We start from the raw sequence: 22,354 nt of genomic DNA, 5'->3' as shown, positions 1-22,354 counted from the left end.
CTGGGGTAATTTAGAGCAGAATCTGACCCTCTGCACAAGCCTTTCACTGAGGCAGCCCCTGGCGTTTATAAATAGCCTCCCTCTTCCTCCACCCCCCACCCCCTCCCCGTAAAACAATCATCCTGAGATTAAATCTAAAAATGAAAAACCTCCCAGGAAGAGAAAAGCCTGATCATTTCTGGTGGGCCGGTGAGGAAGCACATAAGGAAAGTTTACCCATGCCCAAGTTCAGAGCGCCTGATTGTCTTCTCACTTCCGCTGGTTTCACACCGTTAAATGCCATTCATTTCAGTGGGGTCAGTCCTGGTGTACACCAGCATTAGTGAGAAGAGAATCAGGCCCTTCATATATCTGCATGCAACTGCAGTTTACTCCTGTTACCATCCCTCGTCAGGCCACAGTCTGCTTTCACTTGGCACCAGTGTAAATGCAACTGGAGACAAAGGGGTTGCTCTCAGTTTACACCAGAGTAACTAAGGTCAGCATCTGGCTCTGCAGTGTGTTAAATAAGCGAGGCAAGATCATCAGCTCTGGTACATAAATCAGCATAGCTCCATTGACTTCAGCAGAGCTGAGTTAATTCTAGTGAACTTCTGTAGAAGATCTGGCCCAATATTTCTCGAGCAAGCCCTGTGAAATCTGAGGTTTTAAAAACTTGGCTCTCCCATGCACTGTGAAATGCCAAGCTATCATTAGAACGGTTTGAAAATTTTCCCTTATTATGGGGCATGCACAGACACAGCTCCGTGCTGCTAAATTTCCCATCTTTGTTTCTTTTTTCTTTTCTATTTGTCTTAGGTCCTTACCTTGCGGGTTTTGTCTCTTAACTAGAATAGTTGATCAGCCTCCAAAAATTAAACGCTATGTTAAAGGAACATATGTCAGACTCCCTGAGGCTGTTCTGAGGTCACGTTGTTCAGTGAAGGCAGTCTGAATGGTAGCAAATAGCTGTGGTACTAGGAAAAAATGTAATTGTCCTAATAGTTGACTAGCTTTCCCCAGGATTCTTTCTTTCTCTCTGTCCAAAATATGGGCCTGGTTCTGCTCTACTGAAGTCAGTGGGAACATTACCAGTGATTCAATAGGAGTGGGGCAGGGCCTGAGATACTATGCAACCCAGCATTCTAGAGTACTAAGGGCTTGTCTACATGGAGAGTTATTCTGGGGCAGCTATGCCTGGTTAACTGTGTGTGTGGATGCTCTTAGTCCGGAATGTGAGTGCCTTCATCCCTGGGTTAAAATAATTCAGAATCAGGCACTCTTATTCCTGAGCAACAGGATCCACACATGGAGTTAATCAGGAATAGTTAATCTGCTTTAAATTCATACTTTACTTTATTCTGGACTAATGTTCATGTGTGGACAAGCCTGAAGTAACACAAAACAGACTCAAAGCCAGTGGATCCAGATGTGAGGATTACGCTGTCATGGGGGATTCTTCCTGTGATATCCGTATGCTATGCCAGCCCACCGGCTGTGGATGTGTCACCATGGTCAGGAAAAAGGACATCTCAGCACTTGTGCAATCCCTGGCTGCAGGAACAGGTCTTGGGGGCCATCAGAGTCTTGGGGAACCAGATCGGTGCAGAATCAGCCTGGGGACTGGGGCACAAACGTCCGCCCACCTCCACCTACCCATGCCTTGAGGGCAGCTGAGAACAGGGCATCTTGTTTTTAGAGCAAACCACCCCAAAATGGTGGCTTTTAAAAATAACGATGTGTGTGTGAGCGATGGATTTCAAAAACTCAAACTGCTGTCTCTTCCAGCAATGGCATAACACAAGTGGATGGGGCGGCGTGCCTTTAGACCGGCAGAATTTGGTTTTCTCGTGTGTGGAATTTTCCTACCTTTTTAGAATTGAGACAAGATGCGTCCTTACTGCAAACTGCCAATCTGACCCAAACATATACCAAACCTCAAGCACCCTTCTCCTTGCGCCAAAGACGGTGACAAAGCAAAGTGTGACATGATTTATACACGCACTTGCAACATGTTTCCTCTAGCTGCCGTCCGGGCCCCTGGGCTGTAGGGGCTTCATGAATGACTCACTGCCGCATAACTGACATGGGTCTCGTTAGTATCAGTTGTTGCGGGGGTGGGGCGGGGGGAAAGGGAGAGAGGCTCCTTTGAAAACAAGAAACGTTGTCACCTTCCTGTTGGGTGTTTCAAAATTGTTTCCCTGGGTTGGCTGGCCAGTTGCTGGAGTGAACCCAAATGCGGAAGAACCTGATCCGTCTCTCATCCCATTGTTGCTAATGAGAATCTTTCCGTTGACTAGGGTGGGTGTGGGCTCCGGCCATATACCAGTGGTATTCCACAGAATGATGGGGCGTGATTTTTACAGGCACCGAGCAGCCCCCCACCCCCCCCCCAGCTCCAGCTGATGGCAATGGAAGCCGCTCAGCACCCGTGAGAATCGGGTCCGTGTCACCTAGCACTTGACGTTTAAGAAGGCCAGTAAACCCATCAATCCTTGTAAGCAGCCCTGTGAGCTCATTACTATTAATGGCTTGTGCTGGGTGGGAATTCAGGGTAGATAATTAGAGTGGTCCCTTCCAAGCTTATTAATAGCCTTATTTTATAGCTGGGGAAACTGAGGCATAGAGCAATGTAGCGATTTGCCCAAGGTCACCCAGTAAGTCAGTGCTGGAGCCAGGACTAGAACCCAGGTCTCCTGAGTCCCAGGGCTGTGCGTAATCCATAAGGCCATTCTTCCCCAAGACCAGGCTACTGCAGGTAACGCAGTGGGATTCGCTTGGTGATGACTTGTAAGCCAAGAAGGTAGCCTGGTTAGAAATGACTCCTGGCCAAGGCCCTGTGTCCAATTGCAGCCCACGTTACATAGCAGGGACCCCTGGATTAAGCATCACAACCCCCTGCAACCCCATTCATCCAGTACAATCCCAGCAGGGTCCCCTGTTATTTTTCTATGTTGCTATTCAATTCATTTAACGTGCCCTCCCCACCTCACCCACATTTTCAGGGTGCTGCAGAGTTTGGCAATGACAAGGCACGATGGCCTCGTAGAAGCTACTAGGAAGAAGGAGGATGTTTTGCCCACCACTGCAGGGGAGCTTCGGGTTTTCAATCCCCAGGGGAGTCCATTTTGGTGTCCTGGGGACCGTGGGACAAGGGAGGCTTTTGGGACATGGGGGACGTGGCTGCATTTCTTCTTCCTTCCCTGGTTTGGGTTGGGAATGGAAGCGACTTTAAATATGGTGCAGGGGAGTTTGCATTCCTCATGCCCCAGCCCAGAAACTCTCAGGAGCTGCTCCCCCAACACAGGCATCCAACAATTGTTCAGTAGCTTGCCAGTTCTCCTAAAATGGCCAGCAGCGAAATAATTAACAAGGGTGACTTTTAAACAAGCCAAATTAGGGTTCAGAGTCAAGACCCCTGGGAGGATCCTGGGGGTACCTCACAGAGTTATTGTTTCGAACTGCCCGCAGACTCAGGCAGACAGCGGTAGCGGCCAAAGCCTCTAGTTGAGATCGGGGACCCAGTTGTGCGAGGTGCTGTTCAAACACATAAAAGGAGACAGCCCTCAGCCTGAAGCGTTCACAGTATAGTGTAAAGACAAGGTTCCGTCAGGGAGTGCGAATATCACGCCTGCAGCAGGGCGTACGGTGATACCAGTCAGAGGGACATGTGGTAATAGAGACTACCTGTGTGCACAAATAGGATGCTTTTTAAGGATCCAAAATAAAAATGAAATATAAGTCACCTTTCTTGCAAATCCCCTGGAAAGGACCAGGGAGATGCGGGTCTCTGCTACATTAGAAAAATTGCACTGGTTTAATTAAATTGATCTCGTTAGAACCAGTGCAGCACCTTGGGTAAATGCACTTCAACTAGTTTAGCTCCAGCTTAAATTAGTCTGGCTTATTTGGGCAATTTGCAAACCTAACTTTGCTGCCTAGCATCCATTGACTTCAAAGGAAAGAGGGCGAAGCCAACGCTGAAAGTCCCGCTCATGGTGCAGCTACATTAAGGGTTCTCACCAGGTTGATTTTAGATCGATTTAGTTAAACCCAGGACAATTTGTCAAGTACAGATTAGGCCACAGAAGAATGCTTTACCATATTCACTTAAAGAAAATCTTCCTTCCCCCTCTTTTTATGTTTGTAAAGTACTGTATTACTTTTAATAGGTCTCGTGGAATAGCCTGCTAGTACCCCAGTGTTTCAGGCATGGTCTACATTTCAAAATTAGGTTGACCTAGCTACATTGCTCAGGGCCATGAAAAATGTTGCATTCTGAATGGTGTGATGAGGTCAACCTAACCCTCTCCCCGCCCCAAGTGTAGAGGGGCTAGGTCAACTGGCAAATTCTTCCATTGACCTAGCTCCCGCCTCTCAGAAAGATGGATTAACTACAGTGATGGAAAACCTCCTTCTGGCAAGGTAGCAAGTGTCTACATTACAGCCCTGCATCATCACAGCTGCTGAGCCATCGCTGGGCCATTGCAATGACTGTAGTGTAGACCTGGCCTCAGAAACGCAATGTGGCTGTTCTAAGGTTAAAATTCTAAATTATAGACCTAGCCAATACTGTTCATTTCTGCTCCCTCGTCCTCCAGGAGCCCATCCAGATTGACTTATAGTTGCTTTAAAATAGCTGTTTCTTGGGCAGCTACTAAATTGTTTCCAAAGGAAGTTAGGCAAGCATTAGTGGGAAGAAAATAAAATGTGGGCTATAATTTTCGCCTCAAAGGAAGGAACATACCAAGATGGGTTTCCTGCCTTCTTTCTATCTCTGAGTATTCCTCTGTCTTTAAATTGCTCTTCTGAGCCAGTGAATTAGATTTGCACATTGGACAATACTCCCTGAAATGAATCGAGTTTAAAATGTTTAAAGATGGAATATAACCTAGTAAAGAAATGCAGCATCACGATGAGACACAATAATAGCACTTAAGCACTTTATTTCATAAAGAGTATGCAAAGGAATCACTGATGTGCAGCCACCGCTGGATTAGAGCATGGCAGCTGTTTACCAGCAACAATTCATGAAGTGAAACAAAACACCCTCTTTGTTTGCACCTGCAATTTGGCATCGATACTAGGGTTAACAGCTCTTCTCTTGCGGGTGGGTCGTGGGATCTTTAGTGGTCAGGATCTTGGTTTTCCTTCAGTCCACACTGACTTAGCTCTTGATGCTTCACTGACATCATCTAGCCCAGACCCCCCCAGAAGAAGATTGCACAGTCGGTAGGTCTCTGCCTCATTGCACAGGTCTGTGCTACTGTGTTCTGATGCAGGTTTGGGGGCCACAGAGCAAAGTAAGTGCTGCGTACTGAATCACCATGGCGTTCCTTAAGGGGTCTCCCCTCTCCAAGCTTTGACCTGACACACAGCTCGTGAGGTAGTCGGGCTGCAGGCTGTCAGTCTCACCGAATACCAGCAGGTCAGGGCTTTTGCTGCTCTTTGCAATACAGGTGCATAGTGAAATGTGGGCTAGAATGCTGCTAGCTTAGGCCCAGATTCACAAAGATACCTGGGTACCTCACTCCCATGGGAGATCAATGGGAGTGAGGCACCTAAATAGCTTTGGGAATGTGAGCTCCAGTGCCCAGCAAAGCTGAGGTGTGTCAATTTAAGGACCTGGGAACAAAGAAGCTGGTTTGGGTGGATTTTGGTGAGTAGATCGGAGGGCTCTGTGTGTGTTCATATAGCTCTAAATTTCAAGACATTTACAAAAACAGAAGGTTTCAAGTCGTAAATGTTCTTTACACGCTCGAGCAAGTACCCCTGAGATGCTCAGATAAGCTGTATGGTATTTCAGACACAGCAGAGGAAGTAATCACATGTAGTTCATGAGTTAGTTATATCAGATACAGAACAACCGCTTTGCTGGTTGCAACGGACGCTGTTCACACCTTGGCTTTTCAATGCCCCAAAATAAACTCTGTTCTGTTTTCTTTCCAGAAACATTCACCATTTTTTTTTCTCACCTTCTTTGTTGACTCTGACTTGAAAGTAAATGCACTCGCTCACAGATGTGAGAGGTGACAAGTAGCCATGAGAATGGGCGTTTTTAAGGGAGGGTTTGGACTCCTCTCTAGAAAGCAGGAGGATTTGATATTCCAGAGAACAAACTGTCTCTCTCTGTGGACCACCTACTGCCCACACGCCCAGGTGGACCAGCCATTAGAAGTACAAAAGAGCAGGGAGAGAAGAATGTTGGAAGACAATTTAGGTACAAGGAGCACAAAAACTAGAAGGGACAGGGGGGAAAAGAATCAGAGGCACAGAGAGATGTAGAGATGCAGTTTTCTCCCCCACCGCTCGCTGTCTTTGACACACACACATTATATACAGAAGTGTAAAATATCATTCGTGTTTACATTGTCATCAATCATCATGCCATATGGCAGGAAAGTAGTTTTTTTTCCCCCCTGGGCTGGATTTTTCATGTCAATTTTGCAAGTCATGTACATACACACATCACACAGCTATAGTCAAGCTGAAAAAAATCTTTTAAAAACTTTATCAAGTTTTCCATTTACTCTCTCGCTCTCTATATGTATCAGCTCTGTTGTGTATGTGTGAAAACAGAACGTGTATGTGTGTGCCTGGAAACACACACACACATACAGTGCTTTGCTGCTGACTTACTTGGGGAAGACATGTTACCTGTCTGTGCCTCAGTTTCTCCATCTATAAAATGAGGCTGATGACACTTTATGGCGGGCAAAATTTTCGAAAGCACCACAGGGTGGGATTCCCGACAGTGTTGCGGCACTTAACGCCCATGTTTCAGTGGGAGTTAGGCACTTAAAGACCCTTGTGACTGCCACTCTCCACGCCTAATTCACTCTTGGAAATGGGACTTGGGCGTCTAAATCACCTCCTGGCGAAGCTGACAGTTTTACCCGGTCACGGTGTGGAGCACTTTTGATGACGGGCCGGGCAAAGCGTCGCTGCTTTCCCACTGGCTCTTCGCCTTCACGGTAAGACGTGTTCGCTAGTGTTCAGCCTACACTTTCCTCTGCCCCCTTTCCTCCTCTGTACGCCGATATTATTTATACCCCAGGGACTTCCCATGGCCCCCAAATAAATCCGTCCTCCTTGTAACCTAAGCCAGTCACCTATTCATCAGTGGATCCCCTGTTCCCCCCCGCCCCTCCCCCCGGCCCATGTGCCCTGAACTTTGGCTACACTTCAGTCCGAGGGGTGACTGGAGCACGTGCAGACGTCCCCGAGCTCGCTAGAACAATGGCAGGGAAGCCGCGTGTCGAGTGGCTAGCCAGGGCTAGCCAGTGGCTAGTCGAGTGGCTAGCCAGGGCTGCTGTGACCCGAGCTGCTGTGGCTTCACCGCACCGCAATTCACTGTTGTTAGCGGCTCTTGCTACTTCCACGCCAGAGCAGGTATCCCGAGGCGTGCTGCAGGCCCCCGTGGAGGCTGGACCCCCCCATTCCCCAGAATGTCTCTGCTCGGCAGGGGATCAGGTCCAGTGGGAACGGTGCAGGCCCCGAAAGGCAGCGAGGCTCGGCTTTGGGTTGCCCAGCCCTCCTCGGGCAGCTAGCAGCTCTTCAGCGAGGAGGCAGAACCTTCTTCCCCGCGTCAGAGACGCGCCTCCCTCCTGCTGCGGGACACAAAGCGTCCCCATGCGGGCGCCTCGTGAGCCGGCGGCTCCCGCTGCTGACCCACGCGGGCTTTGCTGCCGTTCATAAGCAGGCATTTGGTACAGCGCTTGTCCTTTAGCTCCTCAATGCCAGAAAAGGCCTATATGGGCTCCCAAGCTGGTGGGACACTGAAGTCACTCGGTCACTTGGGCTCAGCTGCTTTAGCTGGAAAAGAGCTACATGGCTTTGAAAGCTGGTTTGTCTGAAGCGTGGCAAAAGCAGGGGGGAAGGGGGGGCTTTAAGACATGCATATTGCACTGGCACAAAATAGGGTGTCTTGCTGGCCTGCTCCTCCACACCATCCCGATGCCAGAACAAGCCCAACTACGAGACAGTGACATTAGCAGTCAGGGCTTTGACCTCTCCATGGCTTTTATTTAATACACATTCCACGCTTCCCCAATCTCCCATCCAAAACACTGACATTTCCGCTGGGCGACTGGGTCAGATTTTGGAGTAGTTGGGCACTCGAGTCAATCTTACAATGGTTAAATTCTTACATCTAAATGGGCTTATTCAGTTAGTGCAGCAGCTGGTGTGATTTCGAGAAGAAAATAAACATTTCCTTCAAATATTTTGATTGGCAACTGGACAGCTGAAATACTCAAGCTCAAATTGCCAGGGTCTAAAAAGCGAAGGGGCTGGACAGCTATAAACTAAGTCAAGCCATCGTAAATTTGCAGATGCAACGCGTTGCAGATGCGTGTGTTGCATGCAGTGGATTGTGTGTGTGTGTGAGAGAGAGAGAGAGAGAGAGTTTAAAAAGCAGCTCTGATTTCAAACGGAGTGAAGGGTTGGTGAGGAGAGTGTAGATACAAGGTACTAACTCCGACTTTCCTGGCATGCGCTGAGTTGGTTGTGCAAATGGTATGTTCACTCTAGATTGCCCCTTGATCACTTGTTTAATGTGACAGAAGGTTCTTTTGCTGTTGCAATAGGTGGTTATGGAACACATAGAATCATAGAATATCAGGGTTGGGAGAGACCTCAGGAGGTCATCTAGTCCAACCCCCTGCTCAAAAGCAGGACCAATCCCCAATTAAATCATCCCAGCCAGGGCTTTGTCAAGCCTGACCTTAAAAACTTCTAAGGAAGGAGATTCCACCACCTCCCTAGGCAACGCATTCCAGTGTTTCACCACCCTCCTAGTGAAAAAGTTTTTCCTAATATCCAACCTAAACCTCCCCCACTGCAACTTGAGACCATTACTCCTTGTCCTGTCCTCTTCTACCACTGAGAATAGTCTAGAACCATCCTCTCTGGAACCACCTCTCAGGTAGTTGAAAGCAGCTATCAAATCCCCACTCATTCTTCTCTTCTGCAGACTAAACAATCCCAGTTCCCTCAGCCTCTCCTCATAAGTCATGTGTTCCAGACCCCTAATCATTTTTGTTGCCCTTCGCTGGACTCTTTCCAATTTATCCACATCCTGCTTGTAGTGTGGGGCCCAAAACTGGACACAGTACTCCAGATGAGGCCTCACCAATGTCGAATAGAGGGGGACGATCACGTCCCTCGATCTGCTCGCTATGCCCCTACTTATACATCCCAAAATGCCATTGGCCTTCTTGGCAACAAGGGCACACTGCTGACTCATATCCAGCTTCTCGTCCACTGTCACCCCTAGGTCCTTTTCCGCAGAACTGCTGCCTAGCCATTCGGTCCCTAGTCTGTAGCTGTGCATTGGGTTCTTCCGTCCTAAGTGCAGGACCCTGCACTTATCCTTATTGAACCTCATCAGATTTCTTTTGGCCCAATCCTCCAATTTGTCTAGGTCCCTCTGTATCCTATCCCTCCCCTCCAGCGTATCTACCACTCCTCCCAGTTTAGTATCATCCGCAAATTTGCTGAGAGTGCAATCTACACCATCCAGATCATTTATGAAGATATTGAACAAAACCGGCCCCAGGACCGACCCCTGGGGCCCTCCACTTAACACCGGCTGCAACTAGACATGGAGCCATTGATCACTACCCGTTGAGCCTGACAATCTAGCCAACTTTCTACCCACCTTATAGTGCATTCATCCAGCCCGTACTTCTTTAACTTGCTGACAAGAATACTGTGGGAGACCATGTCAATACAGCTAATACATTAATACAGCTAAAAGAAAAGGAGTACTTGTGGCACCTTAGAGACTGACCAATTTATTTGAGCATGAGCTTTCGTGAGCTACAGCTCACTTCATCGGATGCATACTGTGGAAAGTGTAGAAGATCTTTTTATATACACACAAAGCATGAAAAAAATACCTCCTCCCACCCCACTCTCCTGCTGGTAATAGCTTATCTAAAGGTTTCAGAGTAACAGCCGTGTTAGTCTGTATTCGCAAAAAGAAAAGGAGTACTTGTGGCACCTTAGAGACTAACCAATTTATTTGAGCATGAGCTTTCGTGAGCTACAGCTCTGAGCTGTAGCTCACGAAAGCTCATGCTCAAATAAATTGGTTAGTCTATAAGGTGCCACAAGTACTCCTTTTCTTTTAGCTTATCTAAAGTGATCACTCTCCTTACAATGTGTATGATAATCACGGTGGGCCATTTCCAGCACAAATCCAGGGTTTAACAAGAACGTCGGGGGGCGGGGGGGCGGGGTTGGAAAAACAAGGGGAAATAGGTTACCTTACATAATGACTTAGCCACTCCCAGTCTCTAAGTCATTATGCAAGGTAACCTATTTCCCCTTGTTTTTTCCTACCCCCCCCTCAGACGTTTTTGTTAAACCCTGGATTTGTGCTGGAAATGGCCCACCTTGATTATCATACACATTGTAAGGAGAGTGGTCACTTTAGCTAAGCTATTACCAGCAGGAGAGTGGGGTGGGAGGAGGTATTTTTTCATGCTTTGTGTATATATAAAAAGATCTTCTACACTTTCCACAGTACGCATCCGATGAAGTGAGCTGTAGCTCACGAAAGCTTATGCTCAAATAAACTGGTTAGTCTCTAAGGTGCCACAAGTACTCCTTTTCTTTTTGCGAATACAAACTAACACGGCTGTGACTCTGAAACCTGAAATTAATACAGCTGTTCTATTTGGAACTTGTCAAGTCTATTATGATTCAGAACGTCAGGGGTGACTCTTCTGAGAGCAGCAGGAGCAGACTAGGAACTCGGGCAAGATGAACATGCTTCCAAATTTCATTAGAGGACAATGATGCCCAGCAAATATGTAGGGAAAATTTTAGCTTGGTGATGAATTCCAGTTCATCGTTTGCGAACTAATTGTGCTTATTACTTGTATAAAACTTCAGGCTCTGTTGTTCGGTTTGTTCTTGTGGGATAGAGTTGGCTGAATGCTGCAGAAACACAGGTTCACCATTATACGTATGACAGCGGGGCCTAGAGCCCGCAACTGAGAGCAGGGTCCCATTGTGCTAGGCACTGTACGTACACATACTTAGAGAGAGTTCCCGCCACACAGAGCTCACAGTCTAAACAGACGAGCCTGACCCTGGATGCGGGAAATAATATATTATTAGTATCTCCATTTTATGGGGGACACTGAGGCAGAGGGAGACTAAATAACGTGTTCACAGTGACACAGAGAGGCTGCAGCAGAGTTGGGAAGTGAATCCAGAGCTCCCGGACGGTGTCTTTGCCACAAGATCATCTTTTGTCTCCACTTGCAACCTGTGTGTCGTTGTCTAAAAGTGTCCGGAATGGGGTCTGTGTGCACCACTGCCCTCTAGTGGACAGAATGTCAGCTCTCGTCCAGGTGTTGATCACTTTGCAGCGGTATTGCCATCTGATGGGCGCCGCTTGGAAAAGAGGCCTGACATAAAAGCAACTAGTGCTTCACAAAGAGACGGTCACCCAGCATGGGAGAGCTGCAGGGTTTGTAGCCGAGGGTCCTTTGATCAAGTCCAAGTGGGGCCAGAGTCTGGTGTCCCGTGTGAAAGTAGGAACACTCTCCCCACAGTGGCCCAAACATGCACCCCCAACATCGCATTAGTTGGCGGCTGAGTGCCGCTTGGCACAGTCCACAGAGCGGCCTGTGCAAGGCAGGTCTGGTGCCAAACGGCTGCAGCGTGGGAAGAGCATCCAGGCACAGGCCTGATTCGGTCTCAGGGTGGGCTCTGGGTGCTAGCCACGGGCCTGTCTAGCCACATGACGCATGCCAGGCTTACGGGATGACTCTTACTTTGGCTAACGCACCACAGGTTGAACAGAACGAAAGGCAGGAGCGGCTACGTCGGGCGCACCAGAGACAAGGTTCCCTAGGCAGGGGCCGGAACATAGCAGCTCATATTATCTGTGGGGTGGCAGAGTGGGGGGACCTGTAGCACGCAGTCAGTGGTGTGTTACACCTGCATTGCTTTAGCTTCACTACACCAGCCCCACTTCTGTCCAGCCCATGTCCCATTCTGTCGCTAGGGGCTGTCGCTCATTCAGCAGCTGCAGTTTTGACAGCCTGGGGCAGGGTTTGGCTAGCACGGTGGGGCAGTGGCTTGCAGGCAATATAGACACATGTCCCTTACTCAGTTACCCCTTAGTGTGTCTCTCGGTGAGGGACAAAAAGCTGCAATCGGTAAGGCCTGGCGGGTAATGCCTTTCCCCTCAGAAAACCTGAGCTTAAAGCCCAGAGTTTGTGTTAACTCCTTGTTGGAATGGGTGCTCTCACAGCCGTAAAGGCCTGATGACACCTAGTCGTACACGTGGCTGTGCAAAGCGGGGCCTTGCCCGGTCCGGGAGTGCAGGCAACGGGCACCCAAGCAGTCGGGGCTATTCCGTGGGAGCGCTAATCCGCAGCACGCCCGTTCTGATCTCTGGGAGGTTGTTATACAACCCAAGAGTGGCTATAAACAGAGCTAACACTGGTATTCAGCACACTAGGAAACTTTTTCCCATCCCTACAGCCCGTCAACCTCCCCCATCTGCCCTGTTTGGGCAGGATCTGCCCTAAGGATATTTCCCACTTTCCAGTTGGCTGGCGGTGTAAAGTTTCTACAGCTCCAGGATGGCGCCATTTCTCCCCCTTTGTATTAGAAAGGTGGGTGGGATGGGGGGGGGGAGTGGGGAATCAGAACACAAAGAATGCCATTATACAGGGAGGTGGTGTGTTGTTCCGTGGCCACTGTTTGGCTTTTCCTGGCAGGCCAACGCCCCCAGAGATGAAGGATGAGAATTAAAAAAACAAACAATCAGGGCTAGTTTTACTGCTGCTCTGTAAAAGCTGAAACCTTCTTCCGGATAAGACGTTAAACCCAGGTCCTGACCACTGTTTGCAAGCATGATGTTCGCACAGGTCTCCTGGCTAAATTCCAGCGTGAGGAGTTAGGTCCAGCTCCCCCTGTTCCTTCCATAGTTTCAGATGGCTAAGATATTCGTCTTCATTTCCTGGTTAAACCGCTCTGCCGGCACTGAGGTGGCTGTATTTCGGCGGTCAGAGGTGTATAGATATAGACAGTTGTCTAAGAGGCGTAGGTGTGTTGCAGCGAGCCTGCAAAGTGTACATTGTAGTTTAAATTGAGTCAAGATGAGACTCATACCACTACTTAACATGCAAGGACTCAATGCTAATGAGCATGCATTATGTACAGAGGGCAGCATACCGATCCAGATTCAGCCCTGGTTTAATTCCATTGCATCTGGCTCATTATCTCTGTGTCACTGGCTTGTTCTGAGGTGTAAGAGCTGACACCTGGAAAGCTAGCAGTATTTGCATGCCGTAGAAGGAGTTTCCATAGACCTATCTATGGGGGAGGGCTAGCTCAGTGGTTTGAGCATTGGCCTGTTTGAACCCAGGGATGTGAGTTCAATGCTTGAGGTGGCCATTTAGGGTTCTGGCCCAAAATTGGGGATTGGTCCTGCTTTGAGTAGGGGGATCACCTAGATGATCACCTGAGGTCCCATCCAACCCTCATATTCTACCCATGTCCTTTTCCATAGAGCTCCCTGCACAGGGCCTTTAATTAACACTTTGATACAGTTGCATCTAAATAGTAGCAAGTATGGATTCCCAAGCGGTGCAAGTATAGACCAATAAGAAGCTAGCTTAAAAATAACCCCCTTTTGAGTATATTATAGAGGCAAAGGGACATGTGCCCTGAGAACTTATCTTTTATTTCAATTTGCTTTTTATGGAATGTTATTTACGGGTATATGAAATATAATGAAGGAAAGTAACTCCCTCTTGGCTCAGCTGGTGGTACATAGCTTGGTGGGTCTGCTCACCATTTAAAGTGAGATGGTCATCATCTGTATTGGACGATCGGGTGAAGCTGAATTCCTAGGGATGGCCTAACCCTACGAGAAATGTAGCAAATTTGGAGGCTGCTTCCCTGAGAAGAGTCCAAAGATGACAAATGAAATTGCATGTGCAGGAAGCGATGGGGAGGGGGGCCCCACGGGCTGTGATGCAATCGGTGGTGCTCTTCCCCTTATCGCAGAACGGCTCTGTTCCTTTTACGCAGCCTTACCATTTTCTTGTATTGGGAACTTATCAGGTGTCAAAAGCTAAGCAGGTCTAGACAGTCCAATGCTCGAATGGGAGATCTCTTTTGTGGATTCATGGCTTCCTGGGAGGATATTGTGCAGCCAGAGGTCCTACCTTTAGGATGAGATGTAAAGTGAAGGTCCTTCGGTCATTTGCAATGGTTAACAATCGCACAGTGCCTTTCCCAGTAGCATAAGGGTGTTAGCCAGGAGATACTGGACAAATTCCAACATGAATAATTCCCTTCTCCTGCCCTCAGATTCCCCCCCTGCATTCATGGTAAGACAGGGCCCTCTTCTTCACTTCCCGTCCCAAACTGCTGAGTAACATTGCTGGGCTGTATTTTGGTGGTGGATGGATGGATTTTGTTCTGCTTTACAATATATACATATAATTTGTAAAGCATTTTGGGTTGAAAAAGCACTATCAAGGTTGGGCTTTATTTATTAGCCTCATATTTAAGAAAAAGGCAGTGTACCTACACTGCACCTCACATCCACCCCTGGGTAGCCTAATCTATCTGCTCCCCTTTAAAATAAGTCTCCGCTCCTACCCGCTTGCAAGGATCTCATTGTTATAATTCTGCTTCTGATACAAAGCCACAGGCCAGCTCTGATTGTGGGCCGTAGCTTTAGACCAGCTACTTAGACCAGTGCAAATCAGGAGTTAAGCTATAAAAGTTAGTCGAATCACACGCGTGTAAGGCAGATCAGAAACACAGCTTCTAACTGTATTATTGCCCTCCTCCTAATCCATTAACATGTCATTCTTTGGTGATCAGGACGCTCATATCATAGGGATACAGTGCAACCTACAAAGCGCCCTCTGTGTAGACGTGTATGGAGAAAGAGCCCATCACTTGTATTTTGTCATGACAGAAAAAAGCTACAGTAAAAAAACGACAGTGTTCTGGTCCAGGGATTGAGAAAGAGCAGCCAGGGTTGACCCTATGGGCCAGATTCAGAGCTGGTGTAAGGGGGTGCCACTCCATTGAAAGCAGTGGGGCTAGCCAGCCTGTGGCTCGGGCTGGGACTCTAAGGACATGTTGCATGGAGACCATGGGTCTGAGGAGAGCTGCTTTCCACTGTAGTCTCCCGCGAAGGTGGTGTTTGGAATGGGGCTGAGGGAAGCCCCTTTCTTGTACCTCCTTTGGCCAGCTCCATTCTCCTGCTGCTGCTCGGTTAGAACAGGAATAGTTCAAGGGCCCAGAAGTGGAGATGCTGGGAAGACGTCTTGCCCACTCTCTGACCCACCCACAGGGGCTGTGAGGTTGTAACTGGCCCAGCAGCAGCTTTCACCGTTGTGGCAAGAACCATGAGGCTAACTCTTGCCCTCCCCACGCAATGAACTGCAGGCGGGTCAACCCAGGGTGGGCAACACTCGGCCCTTGAGCACGTGGGCTTTGCAGTGACTCGTACCACCTCGGCTCATCTTTGCTTTGTAGCAGGTCCCCCAAGCCCACAGACGTGCTGGAATCCAGGGGGAGAGGCCACAGATCTTAAGGCAGCCGCCGAAGTCTGGCACAGTCATGAGAAGGACCAGTGCTCCCCTGGGAACTATGCCATCTTGGACTCCCTTTCCTAGCTTGGTCTGCCTGGGAAATCCTTTGGGTTTGCAGTGGTGGACGATTTCCTTGACCTCCCCCCAAACAGACGGGGGCTGCCCCACTGTCTGAGGGAATTAGAGGGGACGCCCCTTTATATCGGCCTCCCTGCCCCTCCATCAGACTTTCGGCCAGAAGGACCAAGTTTTCCACTCTTTTTATATCCCCTCAGAGGCAAAAAGCAGCAGGGACATGGTGGCTCAGCCTGGGAGCTTTCAGCTGTGTGTTTATCAGATCCATCCCCTGATGCTATCAGCCTGAACAGGCCACCCACACGAAGGCTTAACGACCTGGCCTAGACTCCGGCTTTCCCTCCCTGGCTCTGTTTGTGCGTGTGTGTACACCAAGGGGGCCTGACTGACTGGCTCAGGGACTGGCTGTCTGGGGCCCTGTGCCGGTTTATTTGCTACACAGCCCACGCAATGGCTAAACAATTTTTTTGTGTTTATAGCTTTTTTTTTTTCCTGCTGGAGACGGATAAACCACTAGAGAAATAAGCTTATCCCCGTTCTTTCGTGGATAAGAAACAACAGCTTTTAGGGCAGGAAACCGGACTGGCCTAAACAAATGACTTTTTGTAGCTTCCACAACTCCGCTTAACTGCAGATTTAGGACGTGCCTCTTACTGTGAATTTTATTTCTTGTGCTGGAGACGCAAGGATGACTGCACCAACACCAGGCTGTGAACCATGCTGTAGAGTACCATACAGTGCTGTGCAGAGTATACAAGCAAAGATACCTCACCCTCCCCATCAGTAGAACTCAAAGAGCTTTTACCAAGCACATTGGCCCCATTTTATAGATAGGGAAGCTGAGGCACAGGGAGCTGAAGTAACTTGCACACGATCACTCAGCAGACCAGTGGCAGAGGCAGGCATAAAACCCAGGTTTCCTAAGCCCTTGTCCGGTGCTCTAGCTACTAGGCAAAACGACTTTGTTACGCAACTGCTGATTGGTGTTAGATCCCTACTTTGTGTTTTGTTGTTCACACTCCTAAATTGTTTATTTATGAGGCATAGGTTAGAATGTCTTCTGTTTCACGGATTGATTTGAGTAAAGGCTGCAATCCTCTCGCCATTGAGAAAGGATAACGATAGGCCTAATGCTGGTTGCGAGGGCTGGTCTGCACCCAGTTTTCCTATCACTTTTGTACCCAGTTTAGAAACCAATACAGTTAAGTCAGTGCAGTCCCGTAAGTGTGGATGCAATCCCTTTATGGAGTCAGTGCAGTCCCATGGTGTGGATGCAGTTCTATCCGTATAAAGGTGTTTAGATCAGTGTGGCTTTTTTCCTGTTGCAGAGGCAGGAATAGACCTTTGGACTTGTTGCTCACAGGACCCTGTTTGGACAAATCACTCACTCTCCCGTTAAGCGTCAGCCCCAAGTACACCCTAAAGCTGCGCCCGTCAGCTGTGGTCTTTGTTTTCCAGCAGGAAAAGCCTAACCAGCCAATGTTCTTTTTTCTTGCAAACAGGCACGTCGGATCTGAGCCCCTTCTCTGACCCACGTCAGTTTGATCGCTCCTTTCCCACACTGCCGACCCTGACCGAGACCAGGTTTTCTGACCCCCGGATGCATTACCCCGGCGCGATGTCAGCGGCCTTCCCTTACCCCGCGACGCCCTCAGCCTCAGGGATCAGTGGCATCAGCATGACCAGCATGCCCACCACGACCCGCTTCCACCACACTTACCTTCCGCCACCCTACCCTGGCTCCACCCAGAACCAAAGTGGACCCTTCCAAACCAACCCTTCCCCTTACCATTTGTACTACGGTACGTCGTCCGGATCGTACCAATTCTCCATGGTGGCGGGAGGTGAGCGCTCACCCACAAGGATGCTGTCCTCCTGCACGAGTGCCTCAGTGGGCAACAACTTAATGAATCCCAACCTTGCCAATCAGAATGATGGCGTTGATGCGGATGGTAGTCACAGTAACTCGCCTACAGCCATGACGACTACCGGGAGGATGGATGAATCTGTCTGGAGACCCTACTAGGAAGGACTCAAGGAGGCACGTGTAACTTGAACCAAATAAAACGCCCATCAATGTGTTACTCCTGTCAATCGCAAATAGATCAAAATGAGGCGTAGCACGGGACGTCTCCCAGTCTGAAGGCAAATCAGGATCCTTCCCTCACCAATATAGGTAATTGGCAAGCAAAGATGGACCAGAGCTGTATACAGTTCAAAACACACGTCCACAAGGCTTGAATTGGTCACTCAGTGAGGTTCCTTTGGTCACTTTGAAATGAGTGGATTGTATATAGGAGTGTGTGGAATCAGATGTTTGTTAATTGCCCAGCTGTGGCTATGTTCAGAATGCCTATCCATCATCTCGTTCTTAACCAAAAAAACCCCTGTCCTCCTGCAGAATCATAGGTGTTAAGAGAAAATTTTAAAAAGGCCCAAGAAATCAGCCAGTCCATCTCTCTGCAAATGCAGGAAGAATGAACTAAGAAGCCTTAGCCACTCGCCCCCTCCGGAAAAGGGCCTTTAACCACCAAACAAACCAGAGCTGCCCGCATCAGCTGAGACGTGAGTCTTGTTTACAGCAAAACAGGTGTGACTGGCTCTCGCTGACGCAGTTAAGGCTCTGAAGAACATTGCTAGCGAGTGAGCAGGTATCAGCCATGTGAACAAGTGCTGTGATATGATTTTGAAAGTGGTTATATTGTGATTTTTGTTTGTTTGTTTGTTTGTTTGTTTTCAACAGTAACATGGCTGATCCCACGCTTGACGACCTCCCCAATCCCCTTCCCATATGTTTACATGAGATGTAATTTTTTAACACAATGTGTTTTCCTTTCGTCCTGACCTGGACGTTAATTCCTTGCTACTTCTAGTTAGTCTCGATGGTTGCGTCCGAGACGAAGAAGGCGTTTGGGACAATCCAGTGTGTGAGGTGCACTTACAAACACGTTTGCTGCAAAGAGGACGCGGAAGCCTTTGGAATTATATGAAATCCAGCATAGCGGCTTCTCCTCGCTCATTTCCAGGTGGAACGCAGGCAGCTGTGGCAATACTTAGTATTTATTTTATGATTCGCGTCCATTTTTACACCCAGAGTGGCTCTACACACCATGCGTTTGTGCTTAAAGAAAAGAGATTGTCGGCTGATTCTTGAAGTACTGACTGAGATTTGACTGACCCCTCAATTTTAAATAAAACGTAACCCCCTGGCTTTATTTTAGACAAATGAAATCATACTATATAGCTCTTCTCATCTCAAAGTGCTTAGCGTAATTATGCCTCGTATCACAACCCCTGTGGTGATTTAGGGCACTGTTATTATCCCCATTTTACAGACAGGTACATTGAGGTAGAGGGATTCGTCAAAGGCCACATACAGTGGCACTCCTGACCCACGCTTACCACTGGTAACAGAGCAGCCGCTAGAGGCCTCGGCAGAGATTACGGCCCATCGTGCTGAGTGCTGCACAGACACATAGTTACCATCCTCCACAGTGATCTTACAACTGAAATAGACAATGCGTAGGGAAGTAAACAGGGGACATCACACAGGAGCTCTGTGGCAGAGTCTGGGCTAGAAGCCAGCATTCCTGGGTCCTTGGGATCTCCCTGGACCATGCTGCCCCTCCGCATGGCTAGCTGACATAAATTAGTTCCCTGTGCTTCAAACAGGAATTAGGGCCTCGTCCTAACATAACCTTACTCACACTAGTTGTTCCATTGAAGACGATGAGACGACTCCTGTGAATAAGGTACGTTTGCCTGGATAACAGTTTGCCACTTCAGCCGGCAGCTGGGTTGTAAGAGCTCCCACTCTAGGTCACTGAATGTAGCACACCAGTGGCAGGGATGGGAACAGAACCCAGGACTTGTGTGTTGCAAGAGGTACTTTAAGCAGAGGGGGGTCCTGCTCCTGTGTTAATGGATACAAAAGGCTACTAAAGCGGAAGCATTTTCCCTCCACTTTGCCCTGGTGTAAATGACTGCACACGGCGAAGGGTGATTGAGAGTCAGGGCTTAGAATTAGATTCCCAGTCCTATTAAATAGGAAGACCCCGTGGGAGTTGGGTGCTTCAGGATGTGAACTAGAGGTCTCCTCTAGTTATGTAGCCACTTCAGAGGAGATATATTAATAATAATGCTGAAGCATAGTTCTAAATTCATACTAACCCTGTGAGTATTTAACAGAGCCCGTGGCTGGGGGTAAGCATCTCTCCGGCAGGGCGATGTAGAACAAGCCAAGCGGTAAGCATCTCTCCGGCAGGGTGATGTAGAACAAGCCAAGAGTTGCCCCTTTTTTTCCCCTTAACTGATTATGAAACTCCTACTACTCAGTGGGTTTTTTTAAGTTATCATGAGAATTATTTGGCATCTGGCTGCTTATGTTTGAGTGAGTTAAGGTTGAATTTCAATGACACCTTGAGCGCCTTTGAAAATCCCATCCTATGCACCACAGCTAAAGCAAAGATGGTTGGCTTGTCAAATCTCAGTGGGTATCTTTCCAGCAATCAAGTGACATAAAATGCATTACCATTTAAATATGGGATTGAGACATCAAATCATATGTACCTGGATTTAGTTGTAAAGCTGCAATGACCACTCATGGATTTAAAAACTGCAAACTCCACTTGCCTTAGCAAACAGCAAGCCCATGCCTCTTGATTGCTATCTGTCTGTCAAACTGGACAATGGCAGCCTGTCTTCTGATGCGTTCAAGTTTATCAGTACAATAGTTCCACTGATAGAAAGCACAAAGAAAATAAGGAATTCTTCATACCAATTTAATGGTGTTCATGGAGTATTTAAAACCAAAAAAATATATATATATCTGCAACTATGTTCCTTTATGACATATTGTCATATGAAGGTGTAAATACAGACACCTCAATTTTATGCAAATGGTCGCAAGACTGGCCAAAAGAATTTGCTTTGCACTATCATTTGCTTTTTTGTTGTTTTTTTTTTAAATGCACAATCGCTTGTACAGTAAAACCTTTGTCTGGCTTATGAAATATTTAACTGTAAAATCTAATTTTTTGGTCTTATTTGTTAGAATAATATAATTCTTAAATATGTTGAAGGATCCAGTTCTTAATAATGCTTCCTATACTTGCGTGTGCAGGGTCAAAGCCAGAAACAACCAAAAAAATGAGACTAGAAGAACGCTCTTTATGTAGCTAAAGATGGCAGAGATTTGTTTTGTTTAAATGGAATTTTATGATGGACATTGCAAAAATGCTAGTAACACCAAATAATGTGGTTATTTGTGTAATATACCAGCCCTACTTGAAGGTAACTCCCTATATTTAATATGTAGCCCATCTTTTTACCTGTAGCACTTGTCACTGGGGAGGGGCGGGGGTCTGCTCCCACTGAAGTCATTAGCAGGAGTCTGCTGCTTTTAGCTTCAGCGAGCGCAGGATCAGACCCCCTCTTCTTAGCCTATCTTGTGAATAGGTGGACTCGAGTTTGTAAGAAGCCGTAGCGAAGTGGCCAGTTCTGCTTTTCTATTATAAACGTCGATGTTCTTATCAAATGTACGTGATTATCTTGTCAGGCATCTGTGTAATCATTTTAAGGCCTTTCCACGTGGAATAATAAATGTATGGTTACAAGTCTCTGCGGTGCCTCCCGCCTGTTCGATTTCCTCGTGCTGCTCACCAGTGTTGTCCAAATACACAGACTCAATCCCAACGCTTCCCCCGGCCCCAGTGCCTGACCCCTGAGGAGCTACAAGCATCTCAGAGACATGAGGTCAAGTCCTCAGCTCGTCGGCGGAGCTCTGCTCATTTACACAAGCTAGAGGTTTGGCCCACTAAGGCATTTAACTCACACCCTGAGGGCTGTGTAAGGATAATTGGCTCCATTTTACAGATGGGGAAACTGAGGCACAGAGCATCTACTTGTACTGAATTTGCATTGGAAAGCAGAGGGTGCTCAGCACCCAATGTGATCAAGCTCTACTCCAGATTGCCTCCCCCCCCAGACACACACACACACCCCCCCCCTTTATTTTAAACATCCCTTTGGATGGAGTACGCGCAGAGAATGTATGCAGTGGACTGACTGGCGCAAGAGGGCCTGCACCTAACGGGTTTTATACTCATGTAACACTGATTCCAATGGCGTCAGCCCCGCTTCACGCCGGTGAGAAAAGAGAACCACGCCCAAGGAAACGTGCCTGGCAGGGCATAGTGCTGAAAACCCCCCCCTTTTTCTCTATCACCATCCTCCCAAGAGAACGCATGGGCTAGGGGGGGTATCCCCCCCATGCCAAACAGCAGACCCTACGCATTGCCAGAGAGACCAGATCAATCTGGTTTTTAAGTGACTTTAGCCCGTAGCTCAGCTCCACACAAACTTGTGTGCACCGCAAAAGAGCTGAAATGTCCCAGGCTATGTAAAGATGGAGTTGCTGAGACAGGTCCATACCTCAGGTGGAAACTGGCTTCTCGTTACAGGCCTGATTTTTGACCTCTCCCTTTGCAGAATTCTGAGGTGCTGGACATTTAAGATCGGTGTGTTTTCATAACCCACCGGCTCAGGAAATTCTGCTCTTGAACAGCAGACAAAAAATTGGGCCAAGCTCCCAATCTAAAATAAGGTGGTGTAAATCCGGAGCTATTCCACTGAAATCCATGGCATGACTCCAGAGTGACACCAGCAATTCTGAGAACAGAACTCAGCCCCTTTATTAACGGCACCTCACACAT

At 48.0% G+C, this 22,354-nt stretch overlaps 1 protein-coding gene across 1 annotated transcript in view; it reads left to right on the top strand.

Moving 5' to 3' along the window:
* Positions 1–21,259, top strand: part of RUNX3 (RUNX family transcription factor 3) — a 118,093-nt gene extending 96,834 nt beyond the window's left edge. Inside the window, exon 7 of the mRNA XM_077838052.1 lies at positions 17,144–21,259. Coding sequence (XP_077694178.1) covers positions 17,144–17,667 — 524 coding nt within the window. The 3' untranslated portion in view covers positions 17,668–21,259. The remainder of the gene's footprint in view (positions 1–17,143) is intronic.
* Positions 21,260–22,354: the final 1,095 nt, after the last annotated feature.

Source organism: Eretmochelys imbricata, chromosome 19, assembly GCF_965152235.1.
Source record: "Eretmochelys imbricata isolate rEreImb1 chromosome 19, rEreImb1.hap1, whole genome shotgun sequence".
NCBI lineage: Eukaryota > Metazoa > Chordata > Testudines > Cheloniidae > Eretmochelys > Eretmochelys imbricata.
The sequence above is the reverse complement of the archived record's forward strand: the minus strand, read 5'-3'. Positions and strand labels throughout refer to the sequence as shown.